The 22,947-nt window shown below is 36.7% G+C and overlaps 1 protein-coding gene across 2 annotated transcripts in view; it reads right to left on the minus strand.

Moving 5' to 3' along the window:
* Positions 1-22,947, minus strand: part of LOC123870163 (max dimerization protein 1-like) — a 354,224-nt gene that overhangs the window by 60,556 nt on the left and 270,721 nt on the right. For both annotated transcript variants that reach the window (XM_045913356.1, XM_045913355.1), the window contains exon 4: positions 12,918-13,032. In XM_045913356.1, coding sequence (XP_045769312.1) covers positions 12,918-13,032 — 115 coding nt within the window. The remainder of the gene's footprint in view (positions 1-12,917; positions 13,033-22,947) is intronic.

Consider the following 22,947-nt stretch of genomic DNA (forward strand, 5'->3'; position numbering starts at 1 on the left):
CTACATTGAAAGTTGCCGTGCATATGGTGAGTACTAGGTTGTCGCTTTTAAACAAGGGCGATAGACCCCATGGTTCGGACGGCTGTTCTGACCAACCACTGCATAGCTCATCGAATCGCCCATTTTGCTATGGGCCCCGAATTGGGAGCTTTGCATTGAAGGGTGACCGCAGAGGCGGAAACAATCTGGTTGTAACTATTCTATCATAGATTCACGCTAAAGTGTTTTGAATATCGAATTCTATTAACGTTGGTGAGATGTAAAATCTCATACTAAACACACAGCATACAAAGGTAAATACTGCGAGAGTTTTCAGGTACAGGCCCACCTTTGAAGCCTGCTGAAAATATGGGCAAGCTATTCTAGTCCTACAGTTTTTGACAATAAGGATGGGAATTAAGTACAAGGTTTGCAGCATACGGTAACCACGAGAGTTTCAGGTACACCCTTGAAGTCTACTGGAAATACGTGTAAGGTATTATAGTCTTAAAGCTTTTGGTATAGGAGCGGTAATTGAATGCAGGGTTTGCAAGGTCTGCTGGGTATACAGCAGTGATGCCGCTTGGTTCGTATGAAACCTTCTGGAAATACGTGTACGGGAATTCTAATCTTAAAGTTTTCGGAGTAGGGGTTGTAATTGAGTGCAGGGTTTGCAAGTAGTGCTGGGTATACAGCCGTGATGCCGCTCGGTCCGTACACACAAAGCGGTGACGAATGCCGTCGTATCCTGTGTCCGGCCATCATTCATGGCACGGACGCCCTCTGCCGGTGTATTCCGTACAGCTATGAGTATATTCGGACTTTATGACCGAATGTTGTGGAACTTAATATTTTGGGCTCAGAACGCGTTACAAATGACCCAAAAGGCCGGAAAGTTACATATGACTTGACTTGTGTGTGAATATTAATAAAGTTTATTACGCCGCGCGTAAAAGCGTATCGTGTTGCTTTTGTCAGCAGCTTTTTATTATTTACTGGATCATGCCCGAGACTTCGTCCGCGTGGATTTAGGTTTTAAAATCTCGTGGGAACTCTTTTTCCTGATGAAAAGTTGCCTATGTCTATTTCCGGTACGAAAGCTACCTAGAGCTGTACTAAATTTCATATAAATTGGTTAAAGGGATGGGCTTTTAAGAATCCCGTGGGAACTCTTTGATCTTCTGGGATATAAAGCATCCTTCGTCCGTCTCCGGGATGTAAGCTACCTCTGCACCCATCAAAATCATTTCAACGAAACGATGAAAGTATGAATACAGTACACCTAGTTTTAGCCGGCCGCAGCTAGTAGTACCCGGTTAAAACTAGATGCACCCACGCATCGACTTTGGGCATAGGCATGTAGGCATGTGCTTGACTGCAATCAAACCAATTGATAGTACGTGATGATGCAGCCTAAGGTGGAGCGCGTCTGCTTAAAAGATGCCAATCCACTGTTCTTTTGAAGAGTCCCAGTTAGTTACTATAGCCGTGGGGGAAACGTTCAAAGTCAAAGTCAAAATCATTTATTCAAAGTAGTTACAATTGTACTCCTTTTGATGGTCGAAATTGTTTTTATACGATATACTACATAGGCTGCACTAAAAGTATCGGGAATGGAATACTTCCACTGTCCCTGTCATATTAAAATCTTTTTAATTGAAAACTCCTTGGTTTTAAAAATCGAATACCATTTATTTATTTAAAAAAAGATTCTCGGTCTTGTCACAAGGTCTTGTCAAACTTGTTTAGTCGTTGAGAAAATGGTATTGACTCGAGAAAATTCTAGAGAGATGATTTATTATGACTTTCGAAGTGGTTTAACACAAAAATAGTGTGTTGACCGGATGATTTCTGCATTTGGTGATGAAGCCCCATCTATAACCACAATTTATCGCTGGTTTGCTGAGTTTCAACGTGGACGTGTCAAGCTCAGTGATGATCCCCGTCAAGGTCGTCCAAAAACGGCAGTCACCCAAGAAAACGTTGATGCTGTGCGTAAGCTGATTGAGGAACATCGACATGTGACATACCGCGAAATTCAGGCAACTTTAGACATTGGCATGAGTCAAATACAAATAATCTTGCATGAACAATTAGGTGTAAAAAAGTTGTTTTCCCGATGGATACCGCATTTGCTCTGTGAAGAGCAAAAAGCGGCTCGCGTTACTTGGTGCGTCAGAACTCTCGAAAGATTCGGTTTAAAGAATTTATTCTCAAAAAGAACACACTGTTCACTTACATTAACGCGGCGGTCTCCGTTTTCGTCGATACTAAAGTTTACTAAAATGGAATTAAGTTAGGAACGCATGGATCGAAAAATTTGAAATTAATATATAATATTTTTCATTATATCCCCTTGGATTTGGTCCGATTAAAACATGATTGGACAAACTTTCCTCGATAGAAAAAAAATCAGAAGTTTGGTCTAAAACCTTAGACTTTTGGGTTTTTCTCTTTAATGACAAAGCTCTTAAAGACGTAACTTTCACCATAGGTGTAAAACAATCAAATAAATAATTCGGTCCGATCATTTCACAGTAAGTGCTATATTTCAAATTATATTCTAAATTATTTGATTTCACGCTTCCTCGCTTATTCTGTTCAAATCGCGTACAGAGCGAGTACAAAGAATTTTCGACCCTATTGTTGAGTCTTATGGGCCGTAATTACGTTATCTTGTCAGTCATACCCGTCGCCTCAGCGCGGCAGGACCTGTTTCGGGTTTCATAAGCATTTTGTCATACTGTAATTGTACAGAATGCCATAGAGTAGTAAATTCAGTACTATGTTATAAAGTATTTTTATTTAGGATTTTTCTAGATTTTAAGATAAGTTTATATTGTGCATTTATTACATTAAAAAAGTAATTATTTTAAAAAGAATGCAGTAAACAGTACATTGCAGTGTAGTGAAGCTAATATTAGGTCATTATAGACCAGGACTTACAATTTGAAAATAAAAATTAATTAATCTGAGTGCTCTATCCCGGTAGCTCAAAGATCAAAAACCAAACTTGTAAAATGCATAAGTATTAGAAGATAAGATGGAAAAAAAAACTTTATTGATATCAATTTAAAGGTTTTTAGGGGAAAGTACTAATTATTATGAAAATAGGATGAGAGGAGACCGCGTATAAGCAAGCGTAGTGTAGGACGTCCTCCAGCACGATGGACTGATGATATAAAGCGGCTGGCGCTCTTTAGGGAAGGCCCATGTCCAACAGTGGACATCCACGGGCTCATAATGATGATGATGATGATCATGATTATTATGAAAATGACATCCACTTTCAAGTCCGAGATGTTTATCTAAGGTGTTATAATTTTTAGTTTCTTCACTTGCTATGCAATGATATCATTTATTAGGGTTCCGTACCTCAAAAAGAAAAGCGGAACGCTTATAGGATCAATTTGCTGTCTGTTTGTCCGTCTATCTAACTGTATGTCTGTCTATCTGTCCGCCTGTCAGTCTGTTTTGTCCGTGTGTGTTGTGTCTGTCAGGAAAACCTATAGGGTACTTCCCGTTGACCTAGAATCATGAAATTTGGCAAAAACCATGAATTTATGGGTTCATTAAAAAACAATGTGTTTCAATTTTCAAAGTAAGATAACTATACCAAGTGGGGTATCATATAAAAGGGTTTTACCTGAACATTCTAAAACTGATTTTAATTTATTTTTAAGCATAATAGTTTTTGATTTATCTTGCAAAATGTCGGAAAAATACCTGAGTACGGATACGGAAACTTGGTGCGCGAGTCTGACTCGCACTTGGCTGGTTTTTTTATGTATATACGTCACTAAGTAGTCAATAATAAGTTTGACTAAAAATTGCAGTGTCATAAATGTTTTATAGATCAAAAAAATAATCATACTATTAAATATTCCTTCAACTTAGACCTTATTGTCACAGCTTAAAAGTTGAAAATGTGCAAAACAAAATTTCATACGTACTTAATACTTTTTCTCATAAAACTAGTTCAATTTACAAGAAATGAAAGATCCTATTGTGTTTGCCTTTGTCAATACAAAGGATCTTTGTGGCTTTTGTGTTCTCACTCACGTATACTAACATTAAAATATCGATGTTAAAATATTCGTTGTAAAACTTACCTTATGCAGTTATTCTTAAAGTATACATTAAATTGTTATTAGGACGAGAGTTGCTTCGTTTTGGAATGCCAAATCAGTGTATCAATTTTTCTTGTTTTGAATCGAAAGGTAAGAACAGTAATAAAATGTAACTACTGAAATCGTTTGTTCGTAGCTTTTATAGGTTCGTGAGAAGTAGTATTGTTGTATAATAATTTGGTCAATTTACAGATCAAATTTCTCAAAATCCTGTCTTAGTGCGGGTCTACGTTATATAGAGAACCAACTGCACCTTTTCAAACTTCAAAATGCCATCAGGACCAGTCCTGGCACAATTGTTAGTTAGTGGTAGTACCTTTTCACCCCCACTTTTTTCATATTACATCCGTTAGGTCAATTTTTTTCGTATAAAATGTAGCCTATGTTACCCGGATTTACACCTCATTCATCAAAATCAGCCCAGTAGTTTCGGCGCTACGGTGGAACACACAGAATCTGGATACAAACACACACACATACATATACAGACTGCTAAAATCATAACTCTTCCTTTAGGCTTTGCCGCAATGGGGTAAAAAAACAGGCTGAATTGAGAACCACCTTCTTTTTGGAAGTTGGTTAAAAATTAAAAAGGGAGCAAGCAACAGACCATTTAGACTATTTACTTTTCCAGACGTTTTAGATACTATCTCATTCAGCGTTTATGTCATCCAACTATGTAATTTGACGTCTGGCTAATGAGGTGTTCTAATCATACAAACTATTCACAATTCCAGACGTTTTGCTACTTGTGCATTCTGTTTTTATGGCGTACAGCTAAGTTGACTCTCTGCTGACTGGGTAATCTGCTTTGATGTCATCTAGCTGAATTGTCTATTGGCTTACTAGGCACTTTGCTTTCATGTCAGTCAACGTAAAATTGTCTTTTAGCGAAAAGGTAATGACCTCTTTTTCTGGATGCCTAATGATAGGCATCCAGAAAAAGAGCTCAGCTTCTGAATTAGAGAAAATAATTACTACAAATTTAAAATTTGAATCAATGGCCCGAATCTGAATATAACAAAAAAGCTATAAAATATTTTAATCTCTGTCTTGACTTTGTTCAGTATCATATAAAAACATTTCTCCAGCGCTTTGACTTTGAACCTTAACGTAAACAGTTAAGTTAGCGTATTGAATGTGTACATACCTACTTATGCTTTTTTGGAATATTTCACCTAATTAGTTAACTTTTATGGCTATTAGCTCCGAGCGGGCCGGTTTGACTGTAACCATATTGAATAAACAAAAACAAGGATTATAAACAAAACAGCTTTTTATACAACACGAAATATATTTTAATGTTATCCTGTTATGGCTGCAGGTGCATATAATCTCTTTCAGGTGTTTTTGCACGCCTAGCGCGTGTGATATTTTTTTACTGTAAACGTTTTGATAATATGAAAAAAATAGGATTTTACGATCTCGGTAATTAGTGAAATGCAATAAATAGTTACTTGTGTAATGTCCGTGCTAACTATATTTTCATTGAATTTCAGTTGAGTGTAATTTCTATAATCTCAGCATCTATAATAGCAATAAGATATAGAAAATATAAGATTTACCTATAAATGTAAGTAATTAGGAATGACAGTATTATCATTATCAATAAGTGAAAATTTCAGAAACTTGGACTTGTCCATGCTATAATCTTTTATCCATGTGAAGTATCTTCTTTCAAGGCCAAATGTAATGGTCACCACAGTAATGACCAAAACTGGCAGGTAGGGGTTTATAATGAGAACGTTAACGTAAAATAGACCTTAACCGCCTTGTTTTATAGCTCAAATTAATCCATTCATGTATAGCCAGTCAGACAGAACCAGAAATTAAAATCGGTGTAATTGAATTTAGGACCTTAAGTCAAGGTTGTTTAGGCCCATTTTAATTTAATGTTACTGTGTGTGTGTGATCTCATTCTATGAAAGTTGGTGAAATGTTAAATCTCCTACTATAATAAGCATACAGGTTGAAAAAGACACCTATTAGCATGATTGTAAATAGATCTCATTCATTATTTCTCGTTGTTGACAAAACAATAAAAGTACATTATAATATTGTTGTTTTTTTTTATCAGTGACTGTTTACTAATTAATGATAGTAACTTGGCAACAGTGTGCATTAAAATCCATACTAATATTATAAATGCGAAAGTGTGTCTGTCTGTCTGCTACGTTTTCACGGCCCAACCACTGAACCGATTTTAATGAAATTTGGTACAGACTTGGGATACATCCCGGAGAAGGACATAGGCTACTTTTTATCCCGGAAAAATGAAGAGTTCCTACGGGATTCAAAAAAACCGAAATCAACGCAGGCGAAGCCGCAGGGATCCTCTAGTAGTATATAAAACAATATTTAACTTGTACACATATTTTTTATAGATACGCAATGTTATATATTACAATAAAGTAACCCAGCGAAGTCGAATGTAATCGATTCTGATGATACCTACAGATTAATTTTTTTAAATAAATTTTTAATTATTTCATAATAAATATTTTTTATCACTATAACTTTGAATTTTAAACTTATACATAACTTGACTTTTTACTCCATCGTAAACACTGAAGTGGGGTGACGTAATGATTAAATGCAGGAGCGATGTGAAAATAATAATCTACACTGTGGCGATGCGCAACCGGTTCAGGGGCGTCTAAGAGAGATGCCGATACAATGTGTATCGCCATCTCTAGATTTGAAATTATACCTGGAATATACCGTCCCCTTAAGATTACAATATACATTTCAGTACTTACACAGACGCATGCATTTACACTTTTTTTATATTATACTATATTATTAAAACTGTATCAACCTAATTATTTATTTACTACAATTTAGTCTGACTTATTAACTAATACAATTTTGAGTAATAATTTAATTTACAGATTCTATTTAAACAATATTTTCCACTATATATATTTTTAACCTATTCTTAAACTGACTAATATTTTTAGACTGTTTGACTATATCAGGTATATTATTAAACATATGTACACCCTCACACATAATATTTTTGCTCCCATAGGTTTTTGTTCGTGGTTGCCAAATGTGTATTTTGCTTTTATTTCTAAGATTATGGGTAATAGATCTTTGTTTAAATGTTATATTTGTATGTACATTTTTTGTAGTAATTTTTCTAATGAGTAGGCATGTGTTGTATGTGTATAATTGTTTTATGTTAAGCAGTTTAGTTTGTCTGTATAGGTCTTTAGTTGGTGTTAGGTAATTATAATGAAATAGTGTCTTTATTAGTTTATTTTGGGTTCTTTGCAATTTGTTAATGTGTGTTTGTGCAGCTGATCCCCAGATTTCTATCAAGTACTCCAAATGTGACTTAACAAGGGCGTTGTAAATTACTGTTCGGATTTTGTGTGGGATACAATTTGAGACTTTACGTAATGCTCCGGTGAGTGATGCTAATTTCGAACAAATTTGGTCGATATGAGAGTCCCATATAAGTTTGTCATCTAATATTAGGCCTAGATATTTTTCTTTTTTAGATCTGTTTAAAATATTGTTATTTATCTGAAGTGGTGTGTAATTAGGTATTTTTTTATTTTTGGCACTGAAAATCATGTAAGATGTTTTAGTTGTATTAATTGTAAGTAAATTATGAAGGAACCATTCATTTAATATATCTAGATCCTTTTGTGCTTGTGTTATAACTTCGTGGATAGAATGTGCAAAATAGAAGAGACAAGTATCATCTGCATAGAGTGATAAGTGCCCTGATAAATTTAAGTTTACTATATTATTTACGTATATCAGAAAGAGCAATGGTCCTAAAATTGAGCCCTGTGGGATACCACACTTCACTAATTGGGAGTCGCTTTTATATTTAGAAATTTGTACGATCTGTTGACGGTTGGTAAGGTAAGAAACGAACATATCTAGTGCTGTCCCTGCGATTCCCATGTTACTTAACTTTTGTAATAGCTTTTCATGGCTGACAGTATCAAAAGCTTTTTTTAAATCTATAAATATACCTAAACAAACATGTTTTCGATCTATGTTAGTCTTTATTTTAGTAACTACGTCAATTGCTGCAGAAAGAGTGTTTGATTTGGATCTAAAGCCATACTGCTGTTCAATCAAAAAGTTTTTCGCGTTTAGGTACTCATTCAGTCTGTCATATATTATTTTTTCAAAAATTTTGGACATCACAGGGAGCACTGATATGGGTCTATAATTACTTGGATCTGATTTTGATCCTGCCTTATGAATTGGACTAACTTTTGCAACTTTAAGACTATCAGGAAACACCCCATGTAATAGACATTTGTTAATACAATTCATAAGATCTTTGGCAATAACATGTTTAATACATTTCAGAGTTTTTGGGCTGATTCCATCAATACCGGTGCTCGTATTACTATTTAAATTGTCAATGATTTTAACTACTTCCTTTACATTGCAGGGCCTTAGTTCGCTTAAAATTATATCGTGTTGATAGGTATCTTTATACATTAGGCTATGTATTGAACTTGTATGGTATTTTGAGTGTATGTTATTTGCTAATTGTGTCCCTATTGTCAAGAAAAAGTCATTAAAAGTCTGACAAATCTTATAACCATCTGTTACAGTATCAGTAGCTGTGGTGAGTTTAGGCAGAGTAGTAGCGTTCTTAAGCTTAGTCACAGATAAAGTATTGATGACGTCCCACATCTTTTTTGGTTTATTTTTACACTTATTGAATTCATTATAATAGTAGATTTTCTTAGTATCCCTAATCATGTCATTTACTCTTTTTCTTTCTAAATTATATTTTTTCAATAAGTCTTCATTTTCACTGTCTTTTTTCAAGCTTTTCCAGTAGATATTACGTCTATTAATCCCATCGATAATGCTTTTATTAATCCAGTCTTTCTGTGGTAAGTTTAATATTTTGGTTTTAGTTATTTTATTTTGCGCTACTTGTTCTGTTATATAATTTTCTAGGTAGTGGTAGTTTTCAATTATAGGTTTAGTTTCTGTACAGCTTTTTAGTAGTCCTTCGTAATCCATGGCAGTATACTGAACCCGTTGAAGTGTTTCTGTATTACATTTTGATAATTCCATGTAGATTTGCTTGTGGTCAGATAAAGATGATTCGATGATAGAAAGTGTGAATCTGTTATTATTTAAGTCAGTACATACGTGGTCTAGGATAGTCTGGGTTGTAGATGTCTCACGTGTACAGTATTCTTTGTCTATTTTATTTATTATATCATATCCAGCTTCTTCTATCATTCTCAAGTAATTCACAGTATTATTATTGGTACCTAAAAGGTCCAAGTTAAAATCACCAAAAGCAATTGTTCTTTTACGTTTTTCCAATTGAGTTGAGTATATTTCCAAAAATTTATTAACGTTGGACTCACCGGGTTTATAGACTCCGCCAATATTTAGTGCAAACTTGTTTAAATATATCCATAAATAGTGATTTCCATTTTCTGTTAATTGCTCCGTTATGTCATATTTAATACTGTTATGAATAAACATAGATACGCCACCACCCTTACTGCTTTTTCTATAGTTATATATATGTGTGTAATTTGGTAGCTGGTATAGACGGGCGTCTTGTTCGGATGTAAGCCAAGTCTCGGTAAAGATTAGGATATGAAGTGTCTTCGGTACTGCTTTAAGTATACATTGGATTTCTTCGAATTTACCTGGCTTTCTGATACTTCGTAAATTGGCGTAGAATATTTTTAAAGACTTTGAGCTCGCAGGTAGGTCTTGATATTTCTGAACTAGGTGATGCGTGACATAATGGCTATCTGTGGATATAGGACATGTAGCCAACGAAACATGAACAGTATGTTTTAATCGTTTTTTGACTTTATAATTTTGGGTACTCCCTGTATATATTTAATAACAAGGTCTGTTTCTCCATTGTTTTTGCGTTTTTGTAACTCGTCTGAGAGTTGTTGGAGAAATATCTTCTGAGATGGAGTTTGATCAGCATATAATCGAATGTTGTTAGTCAATTTAGATTTGTTTCGTAGTAATTGTTTAGGTACATCGGTTGATTCAAAGCATACTTTTAATGGTCGATTTTTGCCCAGGTTATACTTTCCAAGCCGCATTGTTTTGATCGGTTTGGGGCAATGCTCAAATAGGGAGGTAATTACCTTAAATGTTTCACAGTCATCATGCTTACGTCGGGTGGCGTAATTCTTGTCGCATATTTCACTTATACCTACCAGCACGACATTTTTCTCTCGCTCGCAGCGGTCTTTCAGTTCGAGCATAAGGTCTTCGTAAGTAGGCGGGAGCGATTTTTCGCTCGTATTGGTATTTGTAGCGGAAGAATTATTCTGTTCCGACTGCTTTAGTCTATCCCGCAGCACTTGATTTTCTGATTTTATAGTTTCAATTTCTTGATGTAGTGATTCGTATTTTGAGTTTAATTTTTCGGTCGTCTTTTTGATACATTTAATTTCATGCGTGATCTCAGTCACCTCTTGGCGTATATGCGATAGTGTTTCATTTTGGGTGGTCGCAAAGTCTTGGAAAAATTTTGTTATTTCATCGCGAAAATCAGCCAAGTCCCTTTTGAAATCATATTCCATTGGCCGCTCTTTACGTTTTCTAGATCGTCTTTCTGTATGTGTATATTCTTCATCACAGTTTGATAAATTTGACGTAGAACCTCCAGCTTCGCTTGCTGCGCTGCCGCTTGTGAGGTTTCCGCTAAGCGATGTTTGTTGTGTGCTCATCCTTACAACGAGTTTGTCAAATGCAGCGATGCAGCGTATGTGACTGATGTAAGTGCGAGGGAGTCAAAAAATCGCAATCGTACTCTTTACCCGAGGGGGTGAGGGGAGCTTCGTAAGAATTGCACTTTGCACACAGTATTTACTAGTCGTATGTAATAAAGATAATGATTTGCCAAAAACACTTCACAATTAATTAGAGTTTAAATATCACTTTTGGTTGCATTAAGTCAACTGAATTTTCGAAATATTTTTTTAATAGGTTTATTTAGATTAATGCACACGTCCGCGCAGTTCGAGCGATGTCAAGATTCCACGCAGGATCCTCAAATGCTGTATACAACATCGTATCAGGTGACGAATCCTGGATATACGCGTACGAACCCGAAACAAAAAACCAGTCACGAGTTTGGGTGTTCGAAAATGAGTTAAAGCCATCAAAAATTGTTCGTTCACGAAGTGTGGCAAAAAAAATGGTGGCCACGTTTGTCTCCAAAACCGGCCATGTTGCGACTATTCCTCTTGAGGGACAAAGAACGGTTAATGCAGAATGGTATGCTAGCATTTGTTTGCCACAGGTCGTTTCTGAACTCCGTAAAGAGAACTGCAACTGCTGCATCATCCTCCATCACGACAATGCGAGTTCTCACACCGCGCACAGAACAAAAGAGTTTTTAGAGCAAGAAAACATAGAATTATTAGACCATCCACCGTACAGCCCCGACCTAAGCCCTAATGATTTCTGTACTTTCCCTAAAATAAAGAATACATTGCGTGGTCAGAGATTTTTGTCACATGAAGAAGCTGTGGACGCCTACAAAACGGCCATTTTGGAGACCCCAACTTCCGAATGGAATGGTTGCTTCAATGATTGGTTCCATCGTATGGAAAAATGTGTCAAATTTCGCGGAGAATACTTCGAAAAGCAATAAATACATTTTTAAATAGTAATGTTGTGTCACTTCCTTGATTCCCGAAATTTTCAGTGCCGCCCTCGTAGTGATAATTAATTTCGTAACTTGAAACTAAAGCTACGAGGCTACTACTACTACGGAGCTACGCGCCCAAGTCTGAGAAGAGCCTTCAACAAACTCAGCCGTAACAGATGTATGTGGATTTCTGATGTAGGTATAGGTAAGGAATACTTTGAAAAATAAAATATTTCATTCAAAGTGATAAAAAAGGACAATTCTCACAAGTCGTTCCGCCGTGGAGCGAGATGAGGCAGCGGGGAACCTTTGGCAAACAAAGCGCGGCAAAGGGTTCCTGCGCTTCCGGCCGGCGCCGTTTCCGGGCCGCCACTTCCTTCCCTCACCCCCTCCCCCTACTAACCTCTCTTTAGCTCTTTCTATTATTGACACATACTTGTAATGAACTTTCAAGTATAATTTGCACTGTAACTTTGATAAAAATTCCTGTAAAACTCTGGTACCTAATAAACTAATGGCTCAAAAGCAGAACGATAGGTTGTAGTTTCAAAGGTACACCGGCAAAACATTTTTTTAAAGAATATTAGCCATTGTAATCATGACTTACATTCCCCTTTCCCCTCCAACTAAGCGTAAAGCTTGTGCTAGGAGTAGGTACGACAATAGTGCAACGGCTGGGGTTTGAACCGCCGACCTTTCGGAATTCAGTCCACTCCTATAACCGTTCAGGTATTAAGGCTAAACATATAGATGTATTATGTAACTTTGAAGTTTCAATAAGAAAATGTGTAGTTATAGTCCGCGATAAAATGAGTTCTCACGCGCCATTTTAACTCTATGTGTAAACCGTCATATCAAAAGTACCACCTTTAAAATAAGGACTAAAATCGCACTTTGATGAATCGTTCGAATGACAGTTGACACATAGTTAAAATAGCGCGTACATCTCATTTTGTACGTATTATACACATTTTTGCGGAAATCTGCCCAGCACAGATGTTAGTTTCTAGAACTCATCTACTTGATTGTATAATATTCAAATGAGAAATAATTAATTAAGTTTGTATGAAAAACGCTGGGAAATGTACCAGGATTACTTCTCTTAAGATTTTCTGGTATTACTATATCTGATCTTAGGGCTGAAATGCGTATAACAATATGACATGCGCTCTTACCTTTATAAACCTTTTGGCTTTTGTTAATAATCCTAATGTGGTGTGTCGTGACGCTTCGGGGCCGAGGGGAACCATGTCCTTTAGCTTCTCCAGACAACTTCTGAGGTGCGCTCTTCTGTAACAAGCAAGAACACTGATTAGAAGAGAAAGAAAAAGACCGACCAAGTGCGAGTCAAATTCGCACACCGAGGGTTCTGTACTCGGGTAATTTTTCCGACATTTTGCACAATAAATCAAAAACTATTGTGCATAAAAATAAATAAAAATCTGTTGTAGAATGTAAGAAAGTAATCCTATCATATGATACCCCACTTGGTATAGACATATATTTTTTTGACAGACACGACGGACGGACGGACGCACGGACGGACAGACAGACAGACAGACAACAAAGTTATCCTCTAAGGGTTTTGTTTTTCTTTTTGAGGTACGGAATCCTAAAAAGGAGTGTAATGTTTTCAGGCTTTATTTATATAGGTATATGACTGAAAATATTTGGATGTATAGGATATCCCGAAAGACAAACTCAATATCGCATAGTTTGGCAACTTTTTTAAATATGTTTTTTTTTACTTTGAGTTCGTTTTTTGGCAGGACAGCCGTGTTTTGATTTTTAGATTTTTAATTACGACTTGTAAACAAACTTTTGAGCTTTCGGCAATTAAAGTCGGTATATTAGTAAGTGATTTCAAATTGTATAAGAATAGTTATAGATTTAACCATAGTTTGATGTTAATTTAGTGCGTAATGATGGGGCTAGCTAGGATAAAGATCACCTATATAAGCATCTTTTTTTTTCTTTTTTTTTTTATTCACTATAGGCAAGCGCTTGACCACAATCACACCTGATGTAAAGTGATGATGTGGTCTAAGATGTGACGCGTTTACCTAGAAGGTGCCTATTCACTCTTGTTTTAAAGATACCCGCCGGGCGATTCAGAACACTCGATTCGGTAAGTTACCGTTTGATAAGACGTACTCTTCATTGAAAAATACGTCTTATCGAACGATAACTTACCGAACCGAGTGTTCTGAATCGCCCGGCCGGATTGTAATCTATACTAATAAATAAAATTGGAGTGTCTGTCTGTAATTTCGAAATAACTACCACATATTAAGGTCATATGGTTATTTATAAGATACCATAACTGAATCACACGTTTTTAAAATTTTTGTCTGTCTGTCTGTCTGTCTGTCTGTTTGAAAACGCTAATCTTCGGAACGGCTGAACCGATTTTAACGGGATTTTCACATACAAGTAGAGGATTGACCAGGGTGTAACATAGGCTACTTTTTAACCGACTTTCAAGAAGGGAGTTGTGTTTTTCTACCTATGTGCACCGAAATCTCCGAAATATCTGAACCGATTTGCGTCATTTCTTTTTTATCTTAAAAATATTCGTATTTCTTGCAGGTGCAGTGTAAGCACAATATTATGTTACTCGTACGTTCGCCGGTGGGTAGTCAGTAGTAATTTGGCCACTAAAACGGTATTTCGTTACTGCGAGGCGCTCGGCTCAAACGAAATGCGCTCCGCCGCAATTTGTGACTGTGACCACTACCACAGCACCCTTAGTATAAGATTTTACTTCTCAATATCCAACCTATGTCACTCTCCAGGTCATTAATTACTGTAAACTTGCAAAAACCCCGTTGTTCCACTGCATCGTGAACGTGATTGAAGGACAAACCGATAAACCAATAAACTGACAGTCAAAACACGTTCGCATTTTTAATAAGTATGGGTAGTGATACTATGTTACTGTATTCATAAGTAGCCAAACATTACATCATAATACTCTTTTTCCAGCAAAATTATTATAAAGGCGAAAGTCTGTATGTGTGTGTGTGTATGTTTGTTACTCCTTCACGCAAAAACTACTGGACGATTGGGCTGAAATTTAGAATGTAGATAGATTACATCCTGGATTAGCACATAGGCTACTTTTTATCCCGGAAAATCAAAGAGTTGCCACGGGATTTTTAAAAAACCTACATCCACGCGAACGAAGTCACGGGCATCAGCTAGTTATTATATAAAAGACAGCGGTGCTTCCCCAAAACCACTGCTTTTTAGTGCCAGGTTTCTGTGTTTTGAAATTAGTAAAACCAATGGAAGCGGGACTGTCTATATTCTCGTATATTGTATATGTTTCGTATATTGTATCCAGTCAACTCTTTCGATCATATACCACCAATGATAAGTACGTTTAGATCGTGAGTTTTGTGATACGAGAAAACACCGTTCGAGAACCTGTGGTAAGGATAATAAGCTTAGTTAGCGAACAGGGTGCGCGATACGGCTTACTTCGATACGGACTAATTTATAATAGTGGCATTTATTCTCAATTATTACTATTGTTTTATATTTTTAGAAAAATTTTTGAAATAAAAAAAATGGACCAGTTTAACTTTCTGAGGGATTAATTCGATCATACCTATTCCTCTTTTTTTTTATTTAGTTTTCTCCGTGATCCTTTACCATTTATCAATTAATGGTAGGGGTTTAAATAGTAATGCAGTGGCAATATGAACATGATTGAGTAGAATCTAAATATACAAATAAAAGGAAAAGCTGACTGACTGATGACTGACTACTGACTGATCTATAAACGTACAGCTCAAACTAGGTACTGGACGGATCGGGCTGAAAGGCATGCAGATAGCTTTTATGACATAGACATACTTTTATGACATATTTTATGACATAGCACATAGCTTTTATGACAACCCATAGGGGGCTAAAATTAGGGGTTTGAAATTTGTTTAGTTCACGCGGACAAAGTCGCGGTGTAAGCTAGTAATAAAATAAAATTCCTTGCACCAAAATAAATCTACAAGATTAAAGTAGAACAAAAATATTTTACAATGTCGTAAGTTCAGCGAGTCTGGTCTAGATACATACGGCTATAAATTAGACGCTAGAGGTCTAGATATACTAGAAGTCTAGATATACTAGACACATACAAAGTACTCAAGTTATAGAGATAACCTCGATTATACCAAAGAGAGCTTGGCGCTGCCATCTGTCAACTTGTTCTGGTTATGCAAATTTAGCTTTTGCATTTCAAATGGTTTCGTCTCGATAGCTCAGCGGTTTAAACATAGACTTAGAAAGTTTTGGATTCCTATTTTACTACATAGACTTGCGTTTCGAATAGTGCGACAGACATACAGACAGACACACTTTCGCATAGAGATTGGATAGAGGGGTATGCGTTAGGCATTTCCTATACCTATATAAAAAAAATCTAGAGACTTCAAAACAATAATATTGAAACATATTAATTAAGTTCCCAACTTTCGTACCCTCCAAAAAATAATCTCTCTAATAAAGATCCGTGTAATAAACAAAGATATTTATAAAAGAAAATTCCCAAACAGAATGTTGTAATAACAAAATGTTAGCATGCCCGGGATAACTTAATTCTTTCTAATTGTGAAAAGCCGTATTCTACTCCGACAAGAACTCATTTAATTCCACCAATTAGCGATATACTTATTAATTCAATTTGTTAGAAGCACCTTTGCAGAATAGCCGAGGAGACGGTGGGGCACTGAACCAACTAGTCTTCTCGAAGTAATAACTCGTGCCAATAATGAAACGGATCGAAAATGTTGGCGTTAGGGTCTAATCAGAAAGACCGGCGCAGAGAGCAGAGCAAATGATCGTATTTAAATTTTAAAAGTGACTTTTAGAAAATTTAAATACTTACATATATATTTTACATTCGTTTTCTTTTTTATCAAGAAATTCTCTTTGTTAATATTTGACAGCTTGAGGATGCTTTTAAGGGTGCTTTCAATCAGTGGCGTGCCCAGGTTCTATAGCTAGGGTAGGCATATGTTAGGTAGTTGCCTATTTATCAGCGGTCGTGATGAACAATGAGCATTGAACTATTTGAATCAAGGTAAGCAGGGCTTTTATGCCTCTATGAGCTGCACGCCGCTGCTTCCAATGCGCTTAGTGCAGCCGATTGGCTGCTCTTTAGCGTTCGAGGGACTCTATCTGTGTGTTCTTTCGTGCTTCTAGCTTCTAACCAACTTCGATCTATGTGAAAGAATGTGTGAGAATTACGTGGATCAAGAAAATGCTTTCCAATGTGTTCTCTTTACTCATTCATCAGCTAACAATCAGCGCTGTATGCTCTTGAGTAAGGCAGACAGCTAGGTATATGCTGAGCTGGGCCTTTTTTGTCCCACACATTAAACCTATTGTTTCATTGCTATTGGTTATTGCTTGGGCCTGTAGTTCATTGTCTAACAGCACTTTTACACCTTGGATATCAAGTCCCAAAAGCACTTAAGGTTATTATATCTAATCAAAACTTGCCTCTTGCTCTTAGACAATTGGAAGCACCTTTATAAAAACACAATGGGCAACGGGCATACTTTATTCTGTTTATACAATTTTTTGTAGGAAACGCGAGCTTTTACTACGTCTGCTTCACCTACCCGTGTTCTTTTCTTGCTCGTTTTTGCCGGTATTAATATTTCTTTCTTTCCCCCTACCTCTGGCTCCCGAAATAACATCGCAACGAATTAACGATATCCTGAAAGTGTGTTTCGTAAGATTTTAATGGCTTAGCTTGCCTATAAAGTAAAGCATAAATAATATATTCATTATTGCTCTCTTTACGTCGTATTCCTCATTGCTGGGGGTCGGGACCTCTTTCCATTAATCATATAATGGTAGAGGTTTTCTTGGAATAATGAAGGTAGTTTTTCTGGAGCCCACCTTTGATGGTATGTTCAAAACTAGGCAAAGTACTGAGCTATACCGTAAAGTGGATAGCCCAAAAAACAAAGCGAGAGAAAGCACTACGTCAAAGAAGAAGAGCTTAGCAAAACTCATACAAAACAAATCCTTAGGCGCAACGCATACGAACAAAGCCAATGTATGGCATGACTCCGTGTTTTGCTTTCAATATACGGGTAGATCCTAAAAATTCTAACGATATGTCAAAGTACCTATAGTGCGCGACAGGTCGAGATGGCAATCGAAGTATGAGGCGAGGGGACCGCACGTCACCCGCCGAGTTAGCGCCGGGGCTGTGCGGGTGTGCGGGGCGACCCCACCCCGATTGCCATCTCGACTTATCGCGTACTATTCATAAATCCGAGTTGAGATATTTTTCAAAAATGCTAGATTCCGCTTTACTCCATCTGTCTGTGCTGGCCCTTAGAAACTATTTTATTCTAACAGAATTTTTATAGAAGCAGCCAGATGAAACCACGTTACAACCGCTAGCTTCCAAGTTCCAACCGAAATAGCCGAAGGAGTTTCTTCGGGAAAAGTACAAAAAAGTGATAAATTGCCGAGCTGGTTTTCTTTTCTCTTAGCCGCGGAGAAAAATTACTTGCTTATTTTTTATTTCGTCTGAGACCGGGCCGGATCTGCAGAAAACACTGATCACGTCTTAATGGGATTTTTCACTGACATATTATCATTTGGGAATGTAGTTTTTAACACAGGTTTTTTGATTAAGTACTAGACCACAAAATTCAGAATGAATTCAAAAGTAATAAAGAAGCTTAAACTTTATTACAAGGCTTAATTTGCTATAATCCGCCTAACCAAAGAAATCGGTATGGTGCAACATGCAGCATGCCACATGCACCGCCTGCCCTCCCACTGATAAACATGCAGGAAAAGCCAGCCACCAAGCAAGCCACACGCAGCACCACACAAATCCCAACACCACTCGACAGCATCCTCACCTTACAATGCCCAATTGCAAAGTCTTTCTGACAAAAATCTGTCTAGTTTTAACTGTAGACTGAGAAAATTGATAGTATTCTCTATTATACCTCAGTACTACCTTACTATATCGCACTAAATATACCTCAGTCTAAAATTGGTGGGTCACCTGAGCAATCTGACCACTAAACCGAGGTAGTTGATAGTCAATTTACAATGACATTAAATAGTAATGATGATAACACGCGTCCTTTAGGTTTGCCGAAGCATTAAATGGGTCAACTCAGGTAAGCATTTTAAACGTTTTAGGGCACATTCGTACCTCGGAATACTGAGTAGGTATATTGTTATCAGAGAGCCGCGGTTTACGACCCTCGTAAATTACGTACGAGTGGAAAACTCGTAAAAAAGTCGTCAAACGTAAATTGGGCGCACTCCACTATGATAATACTGGCAATCGCCGTAATTAGGATCGCTACTGGGTAGCTTGATTCTTCGCTCATTTTGCTTAGTATGAAATATATCTCATCAACGTTGATAGAAATTGAGCATCGAAATTTAGGCACTGATTCTATATCGATGGTCGAAACACAATAACGTCAAAGTAAAATGGATCTTTAGGTCATTTGATTTAAAGTAAAAAATTCGATTGGGCGAAGTCTTAATTGGGCGCACTCCACTATGATAATATGAAACTATATTACAATCAAGCGTCGAAACATAGATACTTATTCTATATCGATGGTCAAAAAACAAAAACGTAAAGTAAAATGGATCTACAAGTCATTGATTTAAAGTCAAAATTCGCTGGCTGGAGATGTATGGACAATAAACTATTGAACAAGGCAGTGAGGTCCATTTCAGTTTAACGTTAAAGTATTTCGACGCTCGAATTCTACCAACATCAGTGAGATGTAAAATCCTGTACTAAGTCGACTGAAATTGTCTTTATCAGCGAATTTTAAGCTTATTTTCATAGTCGAGTGAGAGAAGGGGCGACTCTGTTCAAATTTTTTTTATTGATCAGCTTTAATCACCTCGTTCGAACCAGAGTACATTCAGTCGATTGAATCGATAACACGTTGAAGTAAAAGATTGTTCGAATATTTTTTTCTATTCCATTACAATTTTCTTATTCTTCAAATCGAAAGATATGATTTGATAGTTGTTTTATATTATAAATAAATCCCACACGTCCAAATTCTCCAAATTCTGTTGGGCAATTTTTATGAAAGTTACTATGCAGATTGCAGGTATGCAGGGTACTAATTAGTCCCATTTTATCTTTATCATTACTCATATTATTATAAATTCAAAAGTGTGTTTACTTGTTGGTTTATTAGTTTGTTGATTTGCCCTTCAATTACGCCGGAGAAACGGATCAGCGTGACTTTATGCACGGATATACGCGGAAAATAAAGGAATTCCCAAAGGATTTTAAAATACTAAGTCCATGCAGACGAAGCCGCGGGCAATCACTAGTAATCTTATGAAAGAGAATAGGTGGAATAGGTAAGCCAAAGAGCTCAGCAAGAGAACTTTCTGATTTTCTCCGATTTCTCTGATGTTTGTGCTTATTAAAGGGAACGGATTTTAGAAGGAGAAAATCAGAACGACCGCCAGGAAATTTCTCTCCGCACACACTCACACACATCAAGAGTAGGTAGCTACGCCTCACAACATAATTTACTGGAGTTTAATTCCAAATAACGTATTTCAGGCGTTTTATTGATGAAGAATTTCTACAGAAATTGAGAAAGGCAATGTTCTCATTTTTAACCGACTTCAAAAATTAAGGTTAAGGTTAATTGTTAATTATCCGTATATGTATGTATGCATGTATGTTCGCGATTATTAAAGGCAGCGAGAAATTCAGAACGACCGTCAGGAAATTTCTCTCCGCACACACTCACTCACATCAAGAGTAGGTAGCTACGCTTCACAACATAATTCACTGGAGTTTAATTCCAAATAACGTATTTCAGCAGTGCGGGCGTTTTATTGGTAGTTAGTCGCTGAATGAGATCGCTAATTGCAATTGCAGCCGGCACGTGACGTTGCGATGCGCTCCCGTGGCGCCGAATATTGCCTGATGGATAGTTTATTTGAGACCTCCTAAAACCATTGAAGTTCCCCGTCGAACGTAGTATTTTCTTTTGAAATATGTATATTTGAAGTCCAAGTTACATGGTTGAAAAGGCTGTCGAATGTCAATTGTAAATAGATTTTCAATTGAGGCAGCGCCAAGTGGAATAGTAATAGTGAGTGGTGGGTCAAGTATCTAGTCAAGTCGTATGGACCTTAGAGCTCATTACATTACTGTTCCAAGGAAACCCCTACTATTACGTGATAAAGGAATTAGAGTCAAGTCAGTAAGAAGTTAGAAAATACGAGACAGTAAGAGAGATTCTAATTATTTCTAATCATGTCAGTCTTAACACCTACACCATCGGGGTCCAAAACAGATACCCAAGCTATAGACATCACACATAACTTTTAACTACACACATACTTATAGTTATTACCTTAGTTTCCGACAAAAGTTATTTTTACAACAAAAAGGGGGGAAGGGGGGTAATACCGTTAATTCTACGCGCATGTATTTTATTTGTTATTGTCACGAACCGGTAACGCTGGGCGTAGCTCGTAAAAATTCGGACAAAAGTTACTGATGGTGATAACGAACCTTAACAATGTTACGAAAACGACTGGTTTAGGGATTTACGATTTTTACTACTATTGGCATACACACAAAGGAATACGTATATTTAGTAGATACTAACTGTAACATGTAGGTATTGTTTAAAGTTCGCAATGTATTGCAAATAAAACATCTGACTGACGCTAGAGATCCACAAACGTTGCTTAGTAGGTGCCGCGGGCACGTAGGCGGGCGGGGACGTAGGCGGGTTTTGCACGCTATACATTGCGGGTTAGAAAAACCGTAAATCACTAAAACTATAAGTATAAGGCAAATTGGTATGGTACTGGTGTTTAGGTAGTATAATAATAGCACTAAGCTTTTTCTAGCGTTCTAATTACACCCTGTATAAAAATATAACCCATGCCGTGCATAAATTGTTAATATAAACACAGTATGCACTGTATAATCTGTGTATGAATGAATTATTATACACGAGCGCAGGATATTCAATGCCGCTTCAGTAGCGACGTCGACTCGACGTGATGGAAAACGTATCTATTTTGCATATGAATTGCTGCTAGCAACTTGTCTGTCTGTCAGCTGTTACCTCAAAAATGTATGGGAAATATCGGCTTACATTGAATGTTGAATGCATAATTTATACCATGTTTTTTTAAACGTTTTTTGTTAAAGAATTTAAGAATATTTGCACTCCATTTTCTGGACAGTCTCTGAAGTCCGAACCCCCCAAATAGGAATCCAATACCTTAACTACTAAGCCGTCCCGCTCTTTTATTACGTCAATAAAATAACTTACGATTTCTTTGAGAAAAAGTGCGAAAGTAAGTTTTTGTTACAAACCCCTTTTATTTCTAACTAGCGGATACCCGGCGTACGCTGCTACCTTAAAAATATCTTCGCATTATTGCCTTTCTCATGGTTTGGGGCACATCGGTTGGATGGTTTCAAATTCTAAAACGAACTTAGGTAAAAACTTTTTGTGTGTTTTATATATTATTAAGAAGATTAACCTCACTGACCGCTCCCAAAACAGCACTCTGTATATTATAAAGATTTATAAAACTTACAATATATGTATTATAATAGTCATAGTGCTGAAGGCGTTCGTGTAATCTCTCACAAAATATCGTAGCATAAAGCTACGTGATACTACGGTAGACTACAAACTACGAAGATCGTAGACGCTCTACGAAAACTACCGTTACGTGTTCTACGATCGAGGCTACGAGATTATACACGCTCGTACATTAAAGTTCAAGCTTCTAACTGATGGATACTTAGATTTTAGGTACTCGTGAATTCCCCCATTTCAAATTTTAGTACCCTGCATCATGTATCCCATATTATGATAATGTCTTAGATTGTGTTTTTTTAGTTTACTCAGGTTCTTAGTAGCGACCGCCGGCTCCCATGGGAACTATGGAAATTCCAGCCTTAATCCTTGTCTACATTATAAAGGGACCTCTGTGGAAAATTTCAGCTTTCTAGGTCCAAGGCTGTCGACTGGGCGTTGATGAGTCAGATTCGGGAGATATTTTGTTTTAATTATATATAATTTATACACGTATTGACGTTATAACGTCAGTGAAATTCTAACAGTGCGTAACCCAAATAAAAAATCTACTTAACAGGAGAGTTATAAAACTGTATAAAATATTTGTTAG

This window comes from Maniola jurtina, chromosome 12, assembly GCF_905333055.1.
Source record: "Maniola jurtina chromosome 12, ilManJurt1.1, whole genome shotgun sequence".
Taxonomy (NCBI): Eukaryota; Metazoa; Arthropoda; class Insecta; order Lepidoptera; family Nymphalidae; genus Maniola; species Maniola jurtina.